Source organism: Cyprinodon variegatus, unplaced genomic scaffold (genome assembly GCF_000732505.1).
Source record: "Cyprinodon variegatus isolate N-32 unplaced genomic scaffold, C_variegatus-1.0 Scaffold309, whole genome shotgun sequence".
NCBI classification, from domain to species: Eukaryota; Metazoa; Chordata; class Actinopteri; order Cyprinodontiformes; family Cyprinodontidae; genus Cyprinodon; species Cyprinodon variegatus.
The window spans coordinates 68,747-93,774 of NW_015150762.1; the positions used below are offsets into that span (position 1 = coordinate 68,747).

Sequence of the window (25,028 nt, forward strand, 5' to 3'; positions counted from 1 at the left end):
AGTTTGACCTTACCTTGATGAGAAGGTTGGGGGCCCAATCATCTGGCTCAGACAACATATATTCACCAATCTGACCAGGATGCCTCCAAGGTGCTCTTCCTTTCAAGGTTTTTCTGCCCATATATCCCACTGAGAGAACCCGGACAGAGCAGGAGGGACTATTTATAAATGTATGGCTTAGGAACAGATTTGCAGTGGCGCATTTGTAAGAACCTTCTCCAAGCAAAGAAAATATCCTGGGTTTGAACCCTAGCCTGGAAATGATGTGTATAGAGTGAAAAGGTTGCATTAAAATGTTCCTTTGCTACAGTCAAAAAATATGCACATTCTTTTTTCCCCCTAAATTGCACTTGTGGGATCAAATGTACATATGTGCCTTTTTGTTTGTCCTATATCTCTATGCTGCCCTGTGATTTATGTGCTAATCTGTGAAAAAGGGTTATTACAAACTAGAACCACACTTCAGGTCTGCAGAGTTCTTTCCATCTAGGACTTGAGTTGGTCTAGGGCAGGGGTGTCAAACTGGTTCCAGAAAGGGCCGAGTGGCTGCAGGTTTTCTTTCCAACCAAGCAATAGCACACCAGACTCCATTCATCTCATTAAGTCATCATGTTGACTAACTCAAGACTAGACTCACTTGATGAGATGAATGGAGTCTGGAGATGAATGGTGTGCTATTGCTTGGTTGGAAAGAAAACCTGCAGCCACTCGGCCCTTTCTGGAACCAGTTTGTGACCCCTGGTCTAGGGTCTCGGGAGCTAAAGAGCGCAGTTTGCAAAAAATAACCAGCCACAACAAAGGCAGTTCCTTCCCCCATGCGGAATCTCTTATGAGCAAAATCAACACATTACAGCCGGAGTAGTCAGGCTGTAATGTGTTACAGCCTGGGGTTTGATGGACTTTTACCTGAGTTAGGAAAGTTTTTTTTCTGCATCTTGAAGGCGTCATGCTTAAAACGTATCCGTTTCACTTTTAATTAGCCTAATTTAAGATGAAAACTTTGAAAGCACCAGCTATTCCGTTAATGGAGTCTCTGAATTGCACAGAAGTAATCTCACAGCTGCATTTTCAGCTTAGTTTATAAATGTTGCCTCTGACTGTGTTCATAAGCAGTGAGATCATTAAAAATCATCAGGTGGTAAGCCATTCTACTACTAGGGAGTCTGCTGTATGTTCGGCTCAGATTAGGCTATTTGACAAATGCTTCAAATTGAAATTAAGGCCTTTTTATTTTAACCAAGTAATCTGAAAAAAGCGATTTTGTAAAAGAAGGTAAAGATTTGACCAAAAAGGCAAAAGCAGAACAACTCTGTTTTTTCTGATCACTGTCACTGAAGTGATGTTTATCACAAATTTTTCTCAGGTCAATGGTCGACTGCAGAAGTTTAGGATAAAAAAATTAATTGAACCTGTATGCATAAGAAATTCATTATGAAATAAAAGGTCCGTGTAGGTCTTTATGATAAATATGACGCTAAGTCCTCTGCACTTTATAGAGAGCTCACTCTTCATTTGACATTTGCTACAAACCATTACTTAAACCACTGGGTATAAAAAAAAAACACTCACCAGTCTACATGCTGCTTGTTTCAGCCAAGCGAATGTTATTGTATCAATAATGAGGGCCCATATTCTAATTATGATCTTTAACTGAGGGGAAAAGGTGTAAGGGGGGCTCTATAGATGATTTATGTGAGTAATGGTTATGAGGTTTAATTGCCACTTTATCCAACCAGCTGCCTCAGGGCTGAGTAACAGCAAACTCCATGCTTGGTTCAGAGATGGGGGTCTTTCATATTTTGATGAAAACATGTTGATTCTAGTGATATATTAAAAGCTGAAAGAAGAAAATTAGTGCAATAAATGACACGTCATACCTGAAGCATGTCAGAGAAAGATGATTAACTAAAATGAGGTATAAATATTTAACTTGCTCTATCTTATTGGTATAAAACTGTGCTGTGAAAAAGTATTTGCTGCTTACTGTGACCATCTAAAATAATTTTTTATACACCAAATATAGATGATCTAATTTAATAAAATTGTTAAATTGTGTAAATTAGTGACAAATTAGTAAATGACAGAACATACTAACTGGTCAGGGTCGCTCAAGCGGTCACTTATCTGCTCAGACAGTTTAACCAAACTAACATCATGGTTATATGTATCTCTTTTCCTTGTTTGTACTAACAACAGCGAAAAACATCCATCCATCCATTATCTGACACGCTTGTCCCGGATCGCAAGGGGTGCTGGTGCCTATCCCCAGCAGTCAACGGGCGAGAGGCGGGAATTTAGACAAGTCAATTAAGCCAACAGTCATGTTTTTTGGACTGTGGGAGGAAGCCGAAGTACCCGGAGAGAACCCAAGCATGCTCAGGGAGACATGCAAACTCCATGCAGAAAGGCCCCAGGCTGGGAATCGAACCCAGAACCTTCTTGCCACTGAGCAGCCCAAATGAAAAACATGCCTATAAATTTTCCATTTTATAGTCGCCTCTTGGAGTTATTGTGGTAGCTTACAGTAACTGTTCCTAGTATGGCTTATCATTGTCCCATATAACCTTTATTAGTGAATAATGGCTCTCTCTTTGCTGCAGTCTCTAAGCATTAGGAATATAAGGGACTGCAACTCTCTGCCAAAGAAAAAGGAGGCTATGGTCTATCAAGACAAAAAAAATCTTGCCACAAAAAAAGCTTCCTATAGTGTCAGCAGTTAGCCTTAATAAGGCTAACCTGACATTTTCTGTTGAAAATAAAACAAATATATCTTCACATGTAAATAGTATGTGAAGCTCAGAACAGAAGGATCCAGTATTCAAAGTGGACAAACAGTTCGATTTTTCCAAATGTTTATTGAAAACTGAGCCGGGGTGAGCGGCGTCGGCATCTAAGGCAGGAACCTCTGCGGGTGGAGACAGCAGGTTAGGGACCATGTTCTTCTGGGAGTGGATGATAATGAATGTGTGAGTCATTAACCTGGTTTTATAGTTCAGTCATGTATCATTTATTAAGGTTGGATATACACACATATATATCAACACATCCTGACAGACGCACACATATATATATATATATATACATATATATTCATATATACATATATAAACAACTCTAACACTATAAAAGGCTAATGCACAGACACAAAATAAAAGTATATGGCATTATACATGCAAAATTTGCAAATAGGAAAATGCAATAGCATTAACAGACATGTACTTGTAATGCAGTCTTGATGTGGAATCTTGAAATTATATGTAATACGTAATTACCACAACAGTTTCATCAAAACCTGTATATTACATGTAGATAATCAATTTAGCACATTTGGCACATCGGTATTATTGTGCTACATTAATGCATACATTTTATTGTGATGGGTTTGTATAATATGTCCTATTACATGATTTATAGACTTCATTGACTTCATAATGATTATGCAATATAATGTATAAATTTTTTTAAAATCATAATTTAGAGTAATCTACTTATGCTATGATACAGCAAGTGTGTGTTCAAATAATGAATTTATCTTTATCTTAAAAATCTTGAGCCCCCCTGAAAATGAGAACGTCATCGTTGCTCGATGCTGTTGTACACATATTGTTTACATTGCGACCAATCCAACTTGGGAGTACCAATATGGCAGCCAGTGGGTTTGCTCCACCCTGTACTACCAATAGGGTATCAGCAATTCAGAGAATAAAGAGCGATAAGTGAGGTAGATAAGACAAGCATGTAATGACAACTGGTCGGAAATGAATAATCAGACCAGCCATCAGTGCCAACATCATGACATAGGATTTAATTCAATTTCAGGTTATGGTATATTTTTAATATATCAAATCTTGTATAATTTTTTTCTATTCTCTTCCTATACAGCATACATTTGTTATTCAACAGTTATGCCAACTCTATGCTTGTCTTATCACCATAGCAAATTCCATGTACGTGTAAAATACTAGATTGCAATTAAAATCTTTTATTTTTTTAAGTGGCCTTTATCTTCCTTTTTCTTTGAAAACTAGAAGAAAATAAATTGGACTAAGAGAAAAGGTAGAATGTGACAAAGGTTAATAAGCCAGGGCTTGAACTGTGACAACCATGTCAAGGAGTGAGACCGCCATACATGGGCCAAAGACTTAATCCCTCTATCACCGCCGCAACCTGTTTTTGAATCTCATTTAAGAGCAATTTTCTGTTGTGACCCAAAAAAGTAGCATCTAAAAGAAGCAACAAAATTTACTGTAATTGGTCACTCACCTAAAGCTGACTCATTGTGACACATTGCTGCTCAATGTTAATGTGTCATATATTCAGTACAGAGACAAAACCACTTTTGACATGACCCCATGATGATTATGAAACAGTGCTGGACACAGGACTTCAGGATTATACTATGCAATTGGAATTTTATAGAACAGGAAACAATGGCTGAGTCATCCTATCAACTGCATTCCAGCATTTCCTTTTTTAGGATATCCCTGCCTAATACGGGAATCATCTACAGCTGGCCTTGCTTAACTTGAAGATGCATTTTTAGCTCTAATGTAAAGCAGGCCACTTTGGGGCATTCTGTACATTTTACTGGTACTTTCTCCTCTTGCTTACAACCTCTTACTAACTCACAAACAATGTTTTTTTTCAAGTTCAGATTGTTCATCTTATAAATTTTCTATTCACCTTCAGAAATTGCTGCTCAGACAAAATGAAAACTCCTATTGTGACCTTGCTGTCCAAGGTTTAACACAGATTAGTGACTTATTCAGCTTTTCTCTGTGGAGAAATAAATAAAAGCAATCTTTTTATAAATAGAAATTTGGACCATTTCAAGCTGTATTTTACTATTTTGCATTTACATAAGATTCTCCAAGAGCACTAAAAAAAGGGCTTCATAACATTTTTAATCCTTATTCCTGACTACTTTTAAAGGATTCTTTTTTCATCTGCTACATCTATCTGTAGCAGAGTGTCCGGCCACACTGTGGAGAAAACTGATTTCAGCCACTAGAGTCTGGGATCTTATTAGTTTGATCATGTTCCAGACTTAAAGCCATAGATTATACCGACCAGTAGATCAAGCATTTCTGCCCTTTGACTCAGCTCAACACACCACAAAAAACCTGCAAAGCATTCACATTAAAGGGGCAGCAGCCCCGATCCAGCCATAGATCTGATAGACCTTATTCTCCGTTCACTCATGAAAAGGATACTTGAATTTGTCTACTTGAGACAGGAACTATCATCAGACCAGAAGAGTGCAAGCCACCTTTTTTGGGTCAGCAGCCATGGCCTAACTTGATCTTCATCCCAGCTGCTTTGGACCCCCTGTGAACCGCCTCAGTACATAACGTAGATCTTGGAAGGAGAGAACCAACACAATCAAAAAGCAGGAAGGAAATCCACTGTCCCAAAAACCATACCTCCTCTAACCTGATCTGGGCCAATATATCCTGTCTATAAAGGTCATGAACAGAACCAGTTACAGAAGGTAGTTCTGCCAGAGTAGGGTGAACAGACGTCCTCTTTTTCTCGGACATGTCCTACTGTTCAGACCTAAAAAAATGTCCAGGGGGAATTTCAAAATCTTCCAGGATTTTGGTCGACTACAGTGCAGCATTTAGTCCAAACACACCGGGGACTTGAACAGAGCCATCAGCTGTGGGGCCGGTATGAGAACCCAGGCTGATGGGGGCAGGGAGCCGGTGGGGGACGGAGTGACCTAACTCCATCCGGTGACGGTGGCCTGAACACCGGCGGACCTGTGCTTCTCTTCCGCCTGCCTTTCCGGCCCCAGCTCCCCTTTTCCAGCTTAGTACGGGCAGCCCTTGGCTCTCTGCTGCAGTCCGGTCCAGTCAGCAGCCTAGCAGTTGACACTTCATACTGGAGCCCCCTCAACAGGGTAGCATGGGGGACAGGGTCAAATGCCTACAAATCTTGTTTGGACCAATTGGGCTAACTCCCATGAACCCTCTAGCACCCCACAGAGGGCATCGAGCTAGTCCAGTGTTCCACATCTGGAATGAAAACCACACTGCTCCTGTTGAAATCAATGGTTAGTAGGCATATCAGCCACAACAGCCCAGCAAATTACTCAGGGTGGATCTCATCCACCCCTGAAGCCTTGCCACCATGAAGTATTTAGACACCCTCTGTGACTTCAGTCAGGGTGATGAACATATCCGTGACTTTTTTCACTAAAAGTACATGATGAAGCAAAAACATAAACACGGGTCAATCAGCACATTCTCAGGTATGGTGGTTGTCTGGAAGATGGAGTCAGTCTCTGTTGTTAGAGAAAATAAATGCTTGTAAATCTTTCATGAGCGTCCTCCTCCACACAGTTTACTTATTTCCGTGCCTAGGTAATCATTGTCAAGACTTTCCAAAAATAGCAGTTAAGACTTGCTTTTGTAAATAAGCCAAAACTAGCTCAGTTTGAAATTTCACAGGATTGCTCACTTCAAAGTGTTTGATCTTGATCAATGTATTGTTCTATCATTAAACAGTGTCTAAGTTTTAGAAGATCAGAAGATCAGAGCTCAGTCTGATGTGTTAAAAAATTTTTCAGACTCACACAATGCATATAAATGTGCATTCAGATATGCTTTCTACTAATTTTTAAGGAGAGAAGCTTGCAAACCCCTAACAAGGACTAGAAACAGTATCAGTGCACTTTAAGAATCTGGTGGAAAGAGGCTACGGAAAATTCTAGGAAAAATCTGAAAGGTCTCCATGCTGGAAAGAATAGTCCTTGGAAACTGAACATATTCCGTTAGTTTAAACGGTGATCGCACACCTCAGAGGCCTTTTGGATGGAGAGTTTTCAGTTGATGGATTACCAGCATACACAAACCCTTTGTAATATGTTTTGGTTTGTGTGTTTGATACTTACTAATGCTGTCATGATTCAGAACAGAAGTACCCAGTATTCAGGCAAGCAGACAGTGGGATTACAAAATATTTTATTAAAACAAAGGGGTCCATGATAACACCTGCTAGGACATCTGAGGTTGGAAACTCTGCAGAGAGGAAACACAGGTTAGTGACCACGAAAATCTAACGGAGGAAGATTGGAAAGGTGATTCAATAACCTGATGTACAAGTTCAGTCCATAGCGAGAGGACGAGGTATAATCCAGCCGGTGGACTGCCAACAAAATGCAGCGGGCACCGCCCAGAGTGTCTGAGATGCTGCAGCCCCGGAAAACCTGCAGGAGTCCAAAGCCAGGTCAGGAAAACATATCAGAGCAGGGACAGGCAAGCTCAGAGATCCAGGAGTCAAAAGCCAAGTAAAGCAAACAGATCAGAACAGAAACAGGCAGGCTCAGAAATCCAGGAGTCCAAAACCAGGTCAGGCAAACAGATCAGAACAGAAACAGGCAGGCTCAGAAATACAGGAGTCCAAAGCCGGGTCAGGCAAACAGATCAGAACAGGAAAAGGCAGGCTAAGAGATCCAGGAGTCCAAAGACGGAAACAGGCAGACTCAGTGGTTGAGAGGCAGAACAGGTCAGGATCAGGTGATTAGAATTACTCAGGTAAGCTAACAGCACTCTTGTCACTGAGATCAGATGAAAACAGGCATGCGTAGTGGTTGAGAGGTCAGGATCAGGAGATCAGAAACATTAAGGAACTCTAAAAAAAACTCTCACCACTGGCTAGAGAGAACAAGAATAATCTGGCCCTGGTGACTGGATCCAAGCTCCTTAAATAGAGGCAGGAACAGGTGGATCAAATGAGAGGTAATGAGCAACCGAGCAGATCTGGACAGGTGAATGAAATGAATTAATTAAGCCTTTCATCAGTGCCAAAATCATGGCAAATGCTGCCTTCATGTGATCTGGTAAAGATTACCCTTTCCCCTTGTAAAGTGGAAATTACCAGCATATTGTGTTCAAGTGCCTTTGTTGTGGTAGAGAATAGGAACATGGTTGATAGATTATCCTAACATGCCCCTTGGGCAAGACAGTTGGAGGGTCAGCTCCTTGTTCCAGTAAATCATCCACTCACTGGCATAAGCTACAGATCAAATGACAAAATTGTCTGCGTCAGAACACAGTTTGCACATTACCTTATTTGCTGCTATCCTCGACGGACTGCTAGCTAGCATCTAATAAAATCAAATATCAACGGTTATTTGAAGAACAACAAAAGTTTAAATGGCGACATTTTAAAATCGTTGTACATCACAGCATTGTGTATGCTTCAAACACAACGAGAAGGAACGTTTAACGAAGTAGTATTCACCATTCTGAATTGTTTTGCTGCTCTCTGACATGTTGAGAGGTCAAAGTTTAACTCATAATTTTTTTCCAGCTTTCCAGTAGAAATTACAACATGAGTGGGTGTTCATGTGCAATTTTCATTACGGTTTTTGGTATTCACCAACTACAATACCTCAAGAAGGCATCATAATTCTGTATAGTTAGTCCCTAACTTTCCTTACCTTTAGATAAGGGTTTCCAGGACCCTATGCACAATAAATAGCAGGAAACTTTTCTGTCTTTAATATCAGATACTGAAAATCATTGGAGGTTTTGTTAAGATGCTGAAAAAAAAAAATTCCAATAAGTGCATATATCCTTAATTAAAACATCAAAAAATATTTTTAACAAATGTGATTTAAAGCACTATTGGTGTACCCCAAGGATGTACATTTAGCCCTCTTTCTTTTGAATTTGTATTCAATATATGTCTTGAAGTTTCTTCACCTAATGTATGACTAAGAAACTGAAAAAGGGCATGTGCACTGTCAATTTAATGATCATGTTTTTTGACTATGTGTCCTACTCAAATTCTCTTTATAAGAAAATTCCATGCAAACTTTTATAAACAGAAATCCAGAGCTAGCTGGTATAATGGCATGCATAGCATATGCATAACTGTCTGATCAGTTGAAAACAAACAAGGAGTGCCTTATTACTCTTCAAATATGATATAAACAAACATTGCATGGTTTGTGCTATCTTTATAGAAATTGTTTTTATGTTTTAAATTTAGAAAGGTAACTCAAAAAGCAACTAAATTGGCTTGAATGAAAAACTAATTATTGAATTTAGTTTAAAAGGGTAAAATATTTGCGTTCATTTTATGTTATCAGTTTTGACAATAACTTTAAAAATAAAAAAATAAGTATTTACCAAAAAGAGAGCGATGCTGACAACAATTATAATAGTAATCATAATAATATTTGTCATTGACTTCATAAAATATATTTTTACACCTCTTTCTGAAAAACACTATATATAATAATTAACCATAAGATAATAAGTGGGTTAAACTGTTGTGCTTAACTGCACATCACAAAACTGACCCATATAAAACTCCTAAACAACAAACAAATGAATCCCTTTTGTGCGTGACAATAGAATACCCATCTCACAGAAACAGAGCCAAGCTGAAAGTTAACAGCTGATGTGATGCTGTGACCCACACAGACTTGATACCCAGAGTCTCCAGTCAAATTCTGGAAACTTCAGAGGAGACTGAACACCTATGAGAGCCAGGTTAGGCTCCCCTCCAATCTGCAGGAGCATTAGTCACACCTCATTAATTTCTACTGGCAAGCAATGTGACGAAATCAGGTCGGTATAAAGGCGGCACCTGCGCCGCTGGAGAGTCACTCTAGAGCAGAAGCAAGGACGTGATTTGGAGAGTCATCACAGAAAATATAAAGCACTAGAGGGAAAAATGCACCCAACTATCTCAGTTTGTTGTTTTTCGCTGCTGCTGCTTAATTTCATAGGAGCTAAACCCATTTCTGACATACAGGTAAGTTTACCAGGAGCAAAAATTCTAGCTATTATGTGCAGCATATTAGAGCAGTTCAATGCCAGATTTTATTTTATTTTTCGCCAAATGTGGCTGTATGCAGAATCCACAAGTCATATTAGGTCTATAATTGTTTATTTTTTCTTTCTGTTTCTCAGAGTTTGACGCAGCTTTTAGAGGATGAGATCAGCAACATGCCTATCTCTTCTGAGGAGGCAGATGTGGGGGAAAGTGACTTCGTCTCAGACAAGTCGATGCTGAGAGCTCCAGAGCAGCAGGACCAGCAGCCATGGAGCTCCTCTGACCTCCGCAAATCTGCCCTATTGGCTAAAGATAACCAGTTAGCACATTTTCTGAAAGATCTCCTAAAGACCTCCAAACGATCATGGGGCCGCTACAAGAAGGCAGGCCTGCGGAGCTGCTTCGGGGTCCGTTTGGAAAGAATTGGCTCCTTCAGTGGACTGGGATGCTAAGGTAGGAAATTTTTCAACACCTTTCAAATAATCCTGCATATTTAAAACAATTAAATTAAGCAGACAACAGTTTCAGTTTGAATAATGCATCTAATTTCAAAGTACTTCAGGTTTTATTAAACTATAGATACTAACATAGTTATTATTTATTTTACCAGCATCTATTTTCATAGGTTTATTTAGCATATCTTTGAGGGTTAAGATCCAGTGCTGCAAAGAATAAAAGACAAGTGTAATCATAAGAAGCAGGTTTTTATTTCAAATTTCAGAAATAATTTCTTAAAGAAATCTTTTGCATAAAGTTAATACGACCATTATATCAACTCTGACAGAGCTGCTTGCCTTTGGGCAGCTGCAGAATTTCTGAGCAGCTTTTATGCTCCAGATGTTGAAGGCATTGTATCTAAAAAATGTGCTTTTTGTCTTTTCAACAGGTCCATCACAATGACGCCGCAGCACAGTCGGCTCTCACAGAGACGTTACTGAGACTTTAAAGGAGAGCTGCAGCAGTGATTGTTCTTACTCAGAACATGGATTTATTGCATTACATTGAGTTTTCTTAAATGAAAGCTGCTGAATTCTAATTTATTGTTTGTGTATTTATTATTTATGGTTTTAATGGATAAAGTCAAGTTGCCTTGTGATATTATGTATTGCAGTAAAATAACTATTTTGCATATAAATGCTGATTCCCTTGTTTGTTTATGGGTACAGCTCAGAGCCTCGAAGTGGAATAAATTAATATACAGACCTCAATACTGATAATAAGGTGTAATGAGATTTCATTTAATAAGGATCGGCTGCATCATAGCTTGTTAACAACTTGTCTAAAGCTAAAATAACTTCTATCACTGACAGAACATAATGAAGCAGAAACGATCCAAAATTGACCCGATGACAGTTTAAATTCCCTCATGTTAGTTATCAGGTTTTAAACAATAAACACTGAGTTCAGATAAAATAGGAATGAGATACCGTCTGTGGTGTGTGACCCAGAGTTTTGATGCTGCGCTTGGATGTGTTTTAACCATCTGTGAAACTGTACTCGAAGGATGGAGTGGCTTTAATGCACATAGGCATTACATTTAAAGAGATGCTCAAAAAAACTTTTTCATTCAAAAAGTTTAAATTCCCTTTGTACTTACCTTTTTTATTGTTGTCTCTTTGAGCTATAATTATATTCATGAAAACAGTTTACACATTCACAAAAAGCATTTTTAACTCGAAGGTTGTTTGTAAAGGTCTTGAAAAATTATTTCATATTTATCAGTTTTTCAACTAGATTAATGAACAAAGGTCAAATAAACTGCAAAAACAATCGGTCAAAGGCATAATAGTGGAGAGAAATAAAAGAAAATTACAGTGACTTGAATTTAAAAAAGTAAAGATCTTACATATTTAAATTTAAATAAAAGGCAGACAGAAGTCAAGCCATCCCTTTTTTTTAAATATAGAAAAATCAGTTTCAAAGTTTTTCATTGATTAACAACTTAAAGAAACTTTTGATTTGGGAATTGATGAAATTAGGCTATAATTGAATGCCAATAGATAATAGCATTTACCAGTTATATATATGATTTATTTTGCTGATAAATAAATTACGTATAAATGATATAAGCCTTAAGGTCTTCTTGAAGAGAAGAAGTCTTTAATTAAGACAGCAAAGAATGGCAGGATCATTCTATGCTGAAACTATACTTCTAAACTTGATGAAGTAACTCAAAGACGGGTAAAACATTGAGCTGCAAAAGACTAAAAAGACGTCACTACATAAAATTTAAGTTCAACCATGAACAAGTGCAAATGAATGATTGATGTGAAATTAGGAGGAAAGACGAAGGCAACCGAGGCACGGATAGTTTGATATTTACAAACAAGCAAAAGAGCGTGGTCACTCAATGCTTGATGCAGACCTTGTTCGAAAGGGTGACGTCTGTATACAGACAGACAGACAGACAGACAGACAGACGCCTGCAAGACATTTTGGAGGCAGGCAAAATTGGAGACACAGATGGGAAGGTGAAGAACTGAAGCTAGATTGCATCAAGATATCTCCAAGACATTTAATTTGGCTTTTATTTACTTTAATAACTTTATCTGCTCATAACCTACAGAGTAATAATTGGTATAACTAACTGTAACTATATTTAAGGGCTTTTCTTATAAATTGCAAAAATCACAAGGGTCTAAAATCTAAATCAAAGTCCGCCCAATGTGTATATATATATATATATATATATATTTATTATTATTATTTTTTTTTTCATCAATGTAGTCCTCCCTCTGATGACCAACAGGGTGAGTCATACCGCAAATAAACACACGAAAGTGACAAGGTTGGGGGTATTCACACTGATTGTGTAAACATTTAAATACTGTTGTGACACCCGTGCATAATGGTGCTTAATAGATGCATAAGAAGACACGGGAGAAAGTCTTCAGAGATTACCAACATTCCTTGGCTCTTGTTGATGACTGACTTAGAGGCCCGAATGGACTCCCTGGGGCATTGCTTTGGATCTATGCACTCATTCTATACATTTGGTCTTTGAAAGTGTTTCCATTCATACTTCCTATTATTTTTCCCAGCATTATGTGGCAACTGAACACATTTATCCTACTTTATACCTACCTCCCTAACTCATTTATTTCTGTCTTAGTTAAACTGTGTACTTTTTCTCTCTCTATGCCGTTGTTACAACCGGTAACCGTTAAATAGAATTTATTAGCTGTGTCATTTAGATACACAGGGAAATTCATGCAGCGCTTTCTATGGACCGCTTGTGCTTAAATGTCGACAGAAGAGGGCCTTAAAGGTGTGGATTATAAAGTAAAATTGCTTGGTTTTGAGCATGGTTTTATAAATTTGAATATTTCTTTGGTGAATACCGTTTTGGATGCTTGGTTTACTTAGTGTTTTGGTATCAGTCGTACACTTCGTATGAATGAAAGATTCCCCTAGATTCTAATTTATAGAAGCAATATTGGAAAGACGACAGACCAATCTTCCTGCTTAGTGACACTAGGAAATAATAGCCAGATAGAAAGAAACTGCTGTTAGTTAATTTTGCCGAAGGGTGGGATCAAAGAATGGACTCAGCTCTTCAATTTATCCATTATAGACTTTATTTTATTATTTTTATTGATACATTTACATTTTTTACTCTTTGAATCAAAATCAAGAACTAAAAGAAGGTGTTTACTTAATACCATAATTTAGGTCCGGTAGTTTTCACTTGACGTCATCAAATGCTAAACCTTTAAGTTTCAGTTTAGTCCCATTGTATAGAGAATAACTCCAAAGAACAGCTACCAGTCTTGAAATCTGCCACATTTGGTTCCTGCTGTTACCATCACTACCAATTACAGGACAGAAGGTCGGCTCCACTGTGCCATTGAGAACACATGGTTAATATGAGCCCAGGGCCTGAAAACATATGAATCCATGTATGAAAGAAGGAGTAACTAGTCAATCATTTATTAAAACATAGATCTTAAAGTGTAGGCAAACCAAATAGGCAAACAGAGAGCAAAGTAGAACTGCAAACTACAACTTGGATTTCTAACAATTCATTTGCATCAAACCAAAAAGTAATTTAATCTAGAGTACATATTTTAAATTAACACACAGTCTAATATTTACCGGATTTTTATCATAGTTTGTATAGAAGCTCACTGATTCAGGCGTGCTTGGATTGGATGTACTTTATTGTTCCCAAGTTGGGAAATTAACAGTGCAGCAGCAAAAAAATGAACAAAATCAAGTTTAAGATTTTAAGTTTTGTCTCTTCTCTTTCTTTTTGGTGACATTTTACACTTTGCCTCAACAAATGAAAGAATAAAAACGAATCAAAAGAGCAGATTTCCCACTATTGATGGAAACTAACATCATACTTTCAGGATTTTTTTATAGGGGTATATAAAACTGTGTAGAAGCTCAAGCAGAAACGAAAGTATTAAAGACTAGCATCACTTTGTGGCCAATGCAGCTGCTGGTTACAGTGGAGACACCATCCAAAGCAAAGAAGAGACATTAATGTCGATAAAAAGCGGATGTTTCTGTTGTATTCATATCTTCCAACCACTTAACTGCTGGTGAGAAAATGTTTATAAAATCTTTTTAAAATCCAATTGACTGCTGGTGTTGCATATGTATGAAAGAGTGTTGTAGAACTCAAAGAGAGAGTGTAGACTGTTAAAAATCAGAGCAAGAATATTTCTTGTGACAAGTGCTGCTCCCCGTCCTGAAGAATTTTTTTCCCAAGTCTTCCCTCCTGTAGATTTAAGATGTTTCTCTGTTGCAGCCAACCTGGATCAAATGTTTGCATCACCTCCCCGGCAGCAATCAGGTGCTGCAGAAGTCTGTTAATGAATGACATATACAGCTCAGATGTGTGGCAGCATGAGTAACGTAAAATAGTCCGTAGTTTACAAACTAAATAATCTTCATAAATTTCACCATATGATGTTGAGGTATTACAGCATATTTCTTGTTATCTGTTAAACTGGTGGTTGTACAAGGAGATATTTATAGCTCTGTGCGATACCAGCTGCAAAGACTTAGGTTGTTGAATTTTCATTGTCTGTTGTGAAACATTATTATTTTACAACCTTGTTTATTAACAGCTTGGCTTGTATTGCCCTTTAAATTAAGGTCACCTTCCAGAGGGGATGACTGACAAGTAAGGTTCCTTTTTGAAACCAATATACTGTATGTTGATGATAATTTTTATTATTAAATTTAAGAAAGAAAAAAAAAACGATTAATCGGATTTGGGAAGAAAGAAATCAGAGATTATTTTTGCCATATTGTTCAGCCCCAGTAGACGTAGAGCTTCCTAGAACATAATCACATAATTTCTGCTTTATATTTAGCTCTTAAATAAAATAGCAAAATTCTTACCTCTGTGCATGCATATCTGTCATACCAAACATACCTGTACCCTTCTGTAATTCCTGGACTTGGATCTAATGATTTAAACTGAAATTCATAAAAGACATCTGTAGAAAAAAGTAAAATGTCCCCCCCCTTCCCCACCAGTTTCTAATCATAAATAGTGACTTTCACTTTATAATAAGGATGTACATGTTTTATTCCAAAGCATTTCTGAAAACTATCACCACTGACAGAAAAATATTTTTTACCCGAATAGTCTAGACAGAAATGTAGCATCAGAACCTTACCAATTGATCAGCGTGCTGCTTTATCACGTACACCGCCCGATTTAGTAACCCTGCTGTACTGTTTTACAACTTCCCGTAACCCAGTGACAACATTTCAGTTGTATGTGGAAGGTGGGATGGACTTTTTCCTGAAACAAAGTAGGATATGGAAGCAGCTATGTCATCCGAGCGCTCCATATCTCAGATATGCTACTTAATAAGGAGCAGTTTCCGACAGCTTCTGTTATCAGAATTAGGTGTTGAGAATGCATAATGCCTGAGTTCAAATTCCTGACATACCTCAGTGTGTCAGGCTGGTGTATAAAAGAACAGATGGTTCCACTGAGGTCCCAAGCATTCAAACCACAGCAGAGTCAAAGGCCAACAAGCATCAGCCCATCCAGACACAGATATGAAGAGCAACAAGATTCAGAGAAACCTGTTTTTGTCCTCCATTCCTCTTTGTGGTCTTCTCCTCATCTTAAACCTGGAGCCATCCAGCACTTATCCCATCAACACGGGCTTGACAGACACCGATATGGACATCCTAAAAGTGAGTCTCTTAGAAACACTGCATCTATTTTCAAAATCCTCATATTTAAAAAAAATTATAACTACAGATTGATCAATTGTATAATATTACATTTTTTAATGTGATATTTATTGGATGTTTCAGGTTCTGCTGCAGAAACTTGAAGAGTCCGTTTCAGAGCAGACTGCAATGGATCAAGGAACCCCTGAGGAGAATGTAGGTGTTAACAGACTGAACATGGAGGAAACATCTAGCGAGCAGCAGCCTCAGATGGGCTTGGATGAGGCTGAAATCAGAGAACTTCTTTCGGCGAAGAACCTGAAGAACGTCCGGAATGACTCCTCCAAGAAAACTTCTGGCTGCTTTGGGCGACGGATGGACAGAATAGGCTCAATGAGCACCCTGGGCTGCAACACGATTGGCAGATATAGTAAGTTTCACAGCAGTAAACCTCAGGGTCATGGTGGTTTTAAAACGGCTGATGACATCTTTTGTGTCTACATTATTATTGCTATGTTTCTGAAATCTCTACTTCTGTTTTCCTTTGCAGATCCAAAGTAAAGATGAAGTCTTACCGTCTAACTGATGCTACTCCAAAGTCTGTACCAAAGTCTGTGTTCAATTAAATGCTATTTATTAACTAATATTTACTGTTTATTGTTGTCGCCTGTTGACAATATATAAGGAATATTTATTAAAATAGATTTATTGTTCTTTATGTACTGTTGACTGTTTAATAAATGTTTACATCAGCATATCACAGAATGATGTTCTTTTTGACGGCAGACCAACACAAAGACATTACCTATAAATCCCTCTCATGCTATCTCTTAAAGTAGACGCAAGGATTGATTTGTAAAGAGCACATCTAATGAACCTGCCCCATTTTAGTGGGGAAAAAGTATTCAACTATTAGTTAAATAAACAGAGATCGATGGATTTCACTCAATCGGCAATTTATTTTCATATCTTCGCAAAGGGAGAACAGTTCATCATACAGCTCTTTTGGCACAGTATTAAGCCCCGTTCTGCCTGGGCAGTGTGTGTTCCCCCTTACTTACAACAATGGTAAGCAGTGAAAGTCAAAACAAATTACAGACACTTTGGTTAAACAGTAACATGTTATGAAAAATCCTTGAGAAAGAATCTGGCCTGTTTTGGGAAGAAGCTTTGTCTGGTCTACAAACACCCTCACGCAGGGGAATTGTGTGGCCTTGCAGGTGAAACAGACTGAGGGAAATCTTTTATAATGAGTAAATAGCATAAATTATTATATATAAAATAAGAGAAATACAAATTTTCCGACCACACTTATTTACCCTGGATGAGGCTTTTTTATTCCAACCATTTTCAGGACCATGGACAGCATGCAAAACTCACACGTCTGCATCTATTTGTCTGTTTGTCATGGTTTTTAATTGCTTCATCACGCTTTGGAAAGTAGTCTTTCCCTTGTTGAAATAACCTTCAGTTAAACAAAAATGTTGAAGGTTAAGTAAATAGTTTCATCTCTTGGAGACAGCAAGACATCATAACACCCTCTGAATGCTTTGATCACATCTAACAGCTGTTTAGGAGCTACCTTCACAAATGGTGACATCCGAAGTGTGTTGAACTCTGCCCAGAGTTTAGCTAAAACTGTGGTCCTCGGTCAGATTTGATGCAAATTAAGCTTTTCTGCAAAACTCCAGGTGTGACTTGCAAAAAAACAAGGTTGAGTGCAGCCATGCTCATTAAAGTAGTACCTCGTTCAGATTAAAGGGGTTAGTCTGATTGACAATATCTTTTTTTTTTTTTTGAAACATCTTTAAAGGAGATATTAAGCTTACTTTTCTTTAAACCCTTATGTTATACAAATATTACAAATATTCTCATTTTAAATGTATCAGAAAATAATCAGACTACAGAAATAAAGGTTTGAAATCATCAGTCTGTGTGTAATTAATATATAATTTTTTTTTTTAATTGGTGAAATAAGTGGATAAAATAAATTAAGTTTTCAACAATATGTATATCTATCTGGTGGTAAAAGATATGAGTGGCTGTTGGCTTGTTTCTCTTCTAAAGGCCTTGGAAGAAACTTATTGAGATCAACACATCAGGAGTAACTCAGTCAGACGGTGACAAAGAACAGGTTTTATTTAGTTTAATGAAACTATGCATTGGCATAGGTTCATATTCAGATCCAACTTAATAATGTTCAAGTTAATTTTCCAAATGTCCAAATTATACTAAAAAACAATCAGTTACAGTTGATTATTTCTATGGTTGTGGTAAAAAGGAACAACTTATATTTACCTAAAGGAAGACTTCATTGTAACAGAACCACTATTGGTGTGAGATACTGTACGCTACAACCAGCTACAGTTTAAAAGGACAAGGAGAATAGCAGGAAAGAAGCAAGTATTGCTTTTAAAGTACTGAAATCTATAGTTTTTAAAAGACAAAATAGATAGATAAATAAATAAATAAATAAATAATAACAAAGAGACCAAAGGCAGCAATTGCAGCAATAAATCTGTCCGTGATTGCGTCCAAAAACGACCCAATTAAACCCAGAAGAACTAAAACAGAACAATTTTCTATGGGAGTAAAAAAAGAACAGAATGCACTGAGTTAATGGAAGCAATACCTCAGCTGGAAGATGAAAAAAACGTGTGAACTCTGAAATGAGAGAAAAGGCAAGGATGTAAATATGCTGAGTTCATTGTTAATTATACATAGTCATGCTATTAATACACTTTTTACTATCATCCAACAAGGTGTGTCAGAGCAACTCATCAAGCAGAACCATCAAGAGAAAGGTTTAATTATGGATTTTTTTAATTGATACAGTAAATGCATATTATGCATCCCAGAGACAGCCAGTTTAACCTAATAAGGTGTTTAGATGCTCAGAAAAGTGTTAGATATTTTCACTCTGAGTGCTGCATTTAAAATAAGCCTCAGCCTCAGCTCAGGATACCAAACTTGACTCCTGAAGTCATCCTAGTGCTGTTTGGTAATCATTGAGATACGCAGACACACACACACATGCTGTATACAAACACACAAACACCTCTCAACACGCAGACACCACTGAAGTAGACATCTGACTTGCTACTTTATCATGCAGAGGTGCCAGAATGCTCTTGACTTGATCCATGAAATGATGAGCCAATGTTAACTGTCTGCTGTCCCTGGATGTGTGTGTGTGTGTGTGTGTTAGTATGTGTGTTGCCATGTATATAACATGGCACAGTGTGGGCTACAAGATCAGTATCTGCATCGGGAAAGAATGAAGACCGTGGTGTTTTTTACCGTGTTGGCCTTGTTCTGGCAGCAGTGTCCAGTCAGCAGCCATGTACTGGGAAGGTCCTCTTTGACCAGTAATTTGGACCAGATTAAGGTAAGAAGACCATTTCAGAACTTCGTTGGAAAAGTTTACTGTTTGACGCGTTAAAACTTTGATATTGGGAGTTTGGATTCTTAAATGTTTCCTCAGAGGGGTTTTGTAGGAAAAAGATATATTTGCAATCAAGTGTCTTTTTTTCCTTTAGGTCCTCCTTTTGGTTCATATATAAAAGGGATTTTCAGGTGGCTCTGCGTTTAAAAGGTTAAAATATTCTCATAATAGTTTTTGAAATGTTTTAACAACAGGACCTTTGGTAGTGCAGATATGCGGAGTGAAACAAATGGTAAAATTCAGCCTTCTTACTGTTGGTTTACAGGCGGATCCAGGGGTAATACATGTTTCATACGAAATAAAAAAAGTTATTGTGCAAATTTGACAACAGGGAATTCATTCTGAAAACATGTTGGTCAAAAACAGAGTAAATAAATGGGTAGCAGATGAACGTAAAACAATAACAGCAATCAAAGCAAAAGGAAAAATCAGTTATTGAAAATAGGGAACTCGGGTGGCAAGAAACGAGAAACTTAGTAACAACCTCTACTCAGTATTAGTCTAAAAAGTAATGAATATTTACCAGGAAATGGACACGATTTCAATAAATAGCTGGGTTGGAAACAGAGTGACTTAGGTTTATGATCGTACACTGTGATAGCATGGGATAAGTAGAAATAATATGACAGAAAAATAATACATATTTTGTAAACAAGCCAATAAAACAAAAAAAGATAAAAATAACAGTGATTAATGAGTTTCTATTCTATTTTTAGTCTATTCCTGATGCTTTAATTCTTACTGAATGTCTTCTCTCCACAGTGTGCAAATCCATTCAAACTTGTCAATCCTAAAGCTCCTACTGTAAAGCTGCGGGTCTGATTTATCCTTTAAAACATATATAAACAATCCTGAATAGCCTCTAAGTCAGAAATTAAGCCGCAAGTTTGGAAAACAAATCATTTAGGTTACAGCAGAACATGTTGTTCATGAATACATTGACATTGGACTTTACTTAGTGTTTCGATGGCACACAGGTGCAAAGAAAAAAAAAATATATATATATATATGTTGATATGGTGACTTTGATGCAGCCTCATAATACTTTAAAATCTTTTCTGTTCATTGAACCTTTATCTTACCTCTGCAGTCTCTGCTGGAGCGCTTTGAGGAGACTCTGGTTGAAGAAGCTCAGAAGGAGGACATGGATGGTGATTATCAAGAGACGATCCCAGAGCCTGAACGGGCCCAGACCAGTCGGGGCTGGAGTCTGGACTTGGATGGGGATCGTGAGAATCAGATATCAGAAGGAGCCCAACCTTCAGCCGTGGGTCAAAGCAGGACTGTGAGCCAGAGGAACAGACTGAAAGACCTACTGTTGGCCCTCGGGAAGCGGAGCTCCAGTTGTTTTGGAGGCAGAATGGATCGAATAGGAAACTTTAGTGGCCTGGGATGTAATGGTGCAAGAGGTATTCAAGAGTATACCAACATTTAACTAGAGATTAAACATTTATTCTCTTTTTTTGACTTGACCTTAACCGCTAATTGCTCTTAGAAATAAAAAAAATACAAAGAGCAATAATTTCTAACTTTGTTTTCTGTGTGTCTGTACTTTTTTCCAACCAGGGTAGCTTGATGGAATCTTGGCCCAAACGTTGGATTTTCTCTGAGTCTGAAGATCCACCTGATGAACATCCATTAATCTGTGATTCTGTTCTGGTGAAAACTATTTTTGTGTATGTAAATATGTGTGTCTCACCATTTGAAGTGTTAAGTATCTGTCAGCCATGTCCACAAATGTGTCTTTTATATGAGTCGAAAGAAAGGAATATAAAGATAAATACAAACACAGTCTGTATCTTTATTTGTTTTCTAACACAAACATATACAATGAAATACTAAAGAAAAGTAAACGTCTTTTTACATGAGGTATTCAGTTAATCCTGTATTTCTACTTTGCAGCTCAATAAAAAACGTTACAGGAGTGAATTCATAGCTTTATGTCCTTATTGGGTCTTATGGTTGGTCATTATTATTTGTGCCAAAGTAAAAACAGTTTATATGAAACCAGAAAATCATGTTTCAATGTTATAGGAAACATTAAGAGGTTGTGTTCAATAGTTAAACAATAAATAATATGCAAGCTATTTTGAATAAAAATCTTTTTAAGCATAAATGTTCGACAAGCATTTGCCCATCAAATAAGGAACTTTTATTAACGCTTTTATGAAACGAGATGCATCTCAAACGAAGAAGGTATGATAAAGTTTTTCCAGGTGTAGCTTTTCCATTTGCAGCACTAATGGATGCTTTTTTTATTGCTTTTTTATTCCTTCTAATGTTAAATCAAAGAAGAATAAGAAAGCAGAAGAAAACAGTAATTAAGATTTACTGTGATTTTTCTAACACATCAATTCTGATCATGATTTTTGGTTCAGTTCTGCTCACCAGTGTTAAATATATAGATTACAACCAGATCAAAACATGCAGCTTCACCATCTTAAATCTTAAATACTGAAGTTCTGTTTCAGAAACGGACAAAAAAAGACTTGAAATTAATTTATTTTAAAGAAGAACAAGGAGAACCTCCATTAGTTTGGTAAGACATTTGACTTGAAGTAACCAAGTTGACATTTTTTATATAATTTACATATAATCTAAGATCTCTATGTTCAATATTAACTTTCTTTCTTTTTGCTATTTTTCCCGGCAGTGAGGTATATATGGTGATATAAGAAGGGGATCAATTGAAAAGTAAAACTCTAATTTGCAAGATCCAGAGAGGGTAATTTGAGGACAGGAGCACACTGAAACAAACACAACACACAAGATTAAAGGTCTCTTTCATGATAAGCGACTGATGCCAACAAAACAGAAATACAAACACATTAATACTGCTAACCAAAGGATTTCACAATTCATACCTGTAAAATAACAAAAACTATCAAGAGGAAATAGTTCTCTTTCATTGTTAAAACATCAAAATCTGAGAAATTTTCTTTGAGTCTGAGTCAAAGTGCAAAGTTTTGAATAGAATCAACTTGATATTTTATTTCAATTCTTTTCTCCCTTAGTTTCACTAAAAATAAATTAGATTAATTTTTTTCTGGGATATACATGATAACATACATAACTTCTGTGAGGGTGAGGTTTTAGGTTTTTTCCCTAAAGCAAATGAATTATTTGAAATATAAGTGAATTTTAAGCTTAAACGTTTATTGTCATGTGCAAAGAAAGAAAAACACATTTCTCTGTACAATCAATATTCTTACTTGTTTTCCACACTAAAAACAATATTAACAAATAATATAAAGAAAATACATTTATTAAAAAAAATAAATTTGTAGCTATGAAGCATAAAAATGTCAATTGTGCTTCTCAGGGGTAGATATTTAAAGCAGAGGACTCAAATCTTTAAGAGCTGGTGTCCTGCAGCTTTTAGATATGTCTGAACTTCAACACACCTGACTCTAATATGAGCTCATTAAAGGAGCATGACTGCTGCTAATTAAGCTATTTGATTCAGGTGTTCAGGGCAAGTGATACTCCTGAAAGCAGCAGGACACCGGCCCTTAAGTTTGAGAAGTGTCCTCAGCATTAGTCAGTACCCTGGAAGCTGTCCATTTTATCATTTTATAATCAAAGATCACATACAGTAGTCAGTATTTGTATGTTTACTTTTACATGCATATGATCTTTAAGACATATTCTTGACCGATTGGGTAGAAATATTTTGATTAACCCAAACTTAAAACAATAACAATATAAACCTGTATGCATGATCATCGTCTTCATTTACCTGAGACAGGGGCAGCCATCTTAGCAAAGGTTCCCACTTTCTTTTCCAAAGACACCTCCAACTTAAAAAACTCTTAAATATATTCCTCAAAGTTTAGGGGTGGGGTTGTCATAGTTAAAGTGGGAAAACCAGAACTTGTTTTCATTCTTTTTTCTTTTTTTTAACAGTGTACTCTCTGGCAATGTGGCAATAAGAATAATTGTCTTAATGCCAAAAAGAGCCCAACAGATTTTACTTTCACTTGTTTCATCCATAGAAATTGCTTTATTATAATTATGCAGGGCGTTTTTCCAGTTTATATGGACACTGCAATGTAAATAGAGCAGAAAAACAGAAGAAGAAAATTAAAAAAAGAAAGAAAAAAGAGAAAAGATGAAAGAAAGAAGAGATAGAAAGGAGATAATGAAAAAACATTTTCAGTCTGCTTCATCACCTGTAAGATGAAAAAAGAACAGCACAACCGAAAGACATGGTACGAGCCATACAATAAATCAACACCTTGAAACTATCGCTAAAGTAATGCTAAAGTAAACTTGTTTTCATTCTAACCTTAACCTAAGAGAGAAAGAATAGAAAAAAACAATCAGTTTTGGAACCACCTTAAACCATGTATTTAAAAAAAAGGGGACAATGCATATCCATAAACATTAGACGTAAATAGACGTAAACATGCCAGATTATAGCAGTAGGTTAATTTTAATCTGCAGTCCTGACAGGTTGATGTAACGGACAAATAATATATTTACAACACACACTAAACAGACAGATGTAGACACATTCAGGCTCAGACTGGAAAGGCTTTTCAGCTCTGGCATTTTCCATCTACACCAGCCCACCTATGGACCCCCACAAAAAAAAAAAATAAATAAAAAAATAAAAAAATAAATAAATAGCACAGTCAAACGCTTGCTTCTCAAATGCGAAGCACAATATGAATACACATTGTGGATTAACCAATCTATCTTCAAGCATCACACAACAAGCACATGGACATGGACACGACAGTGACTGCTGCTGCGTAACGTCCACACTTGCATCCTAAACTGCCAGATTGGGAAACATCTCAACCTTGCAAAAATGCACATAAGACGGGAAACGTTAGCCTTTAGATGCAAAACCCCATCATGCACCACAACATGTTTTTGCTAAATATTCTAATATTCCCTAATAAATTCGCCAAATATAAGAGGAACATCGTAGTTTGCTTTTAAAGAAAGCATTTTAGTTTTATTATAATTAAGTTTCTTGCAAGGATTTTACAGTTTGAAGAAATAGAAAATTACACCATATGCAAAATGTCATAAGGATGTGCATGACAAGGAAGGGCTATATATACTGCATGCATCATTTAGATATTTAACATTGTATTACTTCTCGAGCTCAAGTTTTTTTACTTTTATATGTAGGTGTTTCGGCCGGATAGTAAGTGTTGTGGCCGATATGATTTAAGGCGTTGAAATAAGGACCGGTCCAAAAGGAAAATGCCCAGTATCACAGATTACCAAGCCTAGACACATTAAACTACATCATAGTTAGTACAGACAAACATAAAGTCAACAACTAAAAGAAAGAAACAAAAAAGTGATTTGTATTGCACTGCTCTCACTCATTGCAATGATTTCATCAGTATTGCACTAATCCTATTGGCTTTGCACTTACTGATAAATTGCACTGAAAGTCATAATGGCACATGGCCTGTTTATGTTTATCACTGTAGTGCACCCTGATTACTCATGATCACATGTTTGAGAGTATAGTAGCCACATTTTTGAATTTTCTTTTTCTAACGTTTGAAAACTGGTGCTTTTGCTCACTGAAGTCGGCATGGTATCCCAGAAGGTTGAGCCCTGAAGTGACATGACTTCACTTCAGGGCCCCTCAGTTTTAATACAGTAGCACCAGAAC

General features: G+C 37.0%; 3 protein-coding genes across 3 annotated transcripts; all 3 read left to right on the forward strand.

Annotated features, from left to right (window-relative positions):
* Positions 1-9,638: 9,638 nt before the first annotated feature.
* Positions 9,639-10,876, forward strand: LOC107090719 (C-type natriuretic peptide 3-like). Its single transcript, XM_015384272.1, has 3 exons — positions 9,639-9,771; positions 9,930-10,245; positions 10,679-10,876. Exons 1-2 carry the CDS (start codon positions 9,691-9,693, stop codon positions 10,242-10,244), a joined length of 396 nt encoding a protein of 131 aa, XP_015239758.1. The 5' UTR covers positions 9,639-9,690; the 3' UTR covers position 10,245; positions 10,679-10,876.
* A 4,943-nt stretch (positions 10,877-15,819) lies between these two features.
* LOC107090702 (brain natriuretic peptide-like) lies at positions 15,820-16,607 on the forward strand. Its single transcript, XM_015384255.1, has 3 exons — positions 15,820-15,960; positions 16,084-16,369; positions 16,490-16,607. The coding sequence occupies exons 1-3, from the start codon at positions 15,820-15,822 to the stop codon at positions 16,498-16,500; spliced, it is 438 nt and encodes a 145-aa protein (XP_015239741.1). The 3' UTR covers positions 16,501-16,607.
* Positions 16,608-19,205: 2,598 nt separating this feature from the next.
* On the forward strand, positions 19,206-21,192 carry nppa (natriuretic peptide A). Its single transcript, XM_015384271.1, has 3 exons — positions 19,206-19,327; positions 20,475-20,793; positions 20,951-21,192. The coding sequence occupies exons 1-3, from the start codon at positions 19,217-19,219 to the stop codon at positions 20,953-20,955; spliced, it is 435 nt and encodes a 144-aa protein (XP_015239757.1). The 5' UTR covers positions 19,206-19,216; the 3' UTR covers positions 20,956-21,192.
* Positions 21,193-25,028: the final 3,836 nt, after the last annotated feature.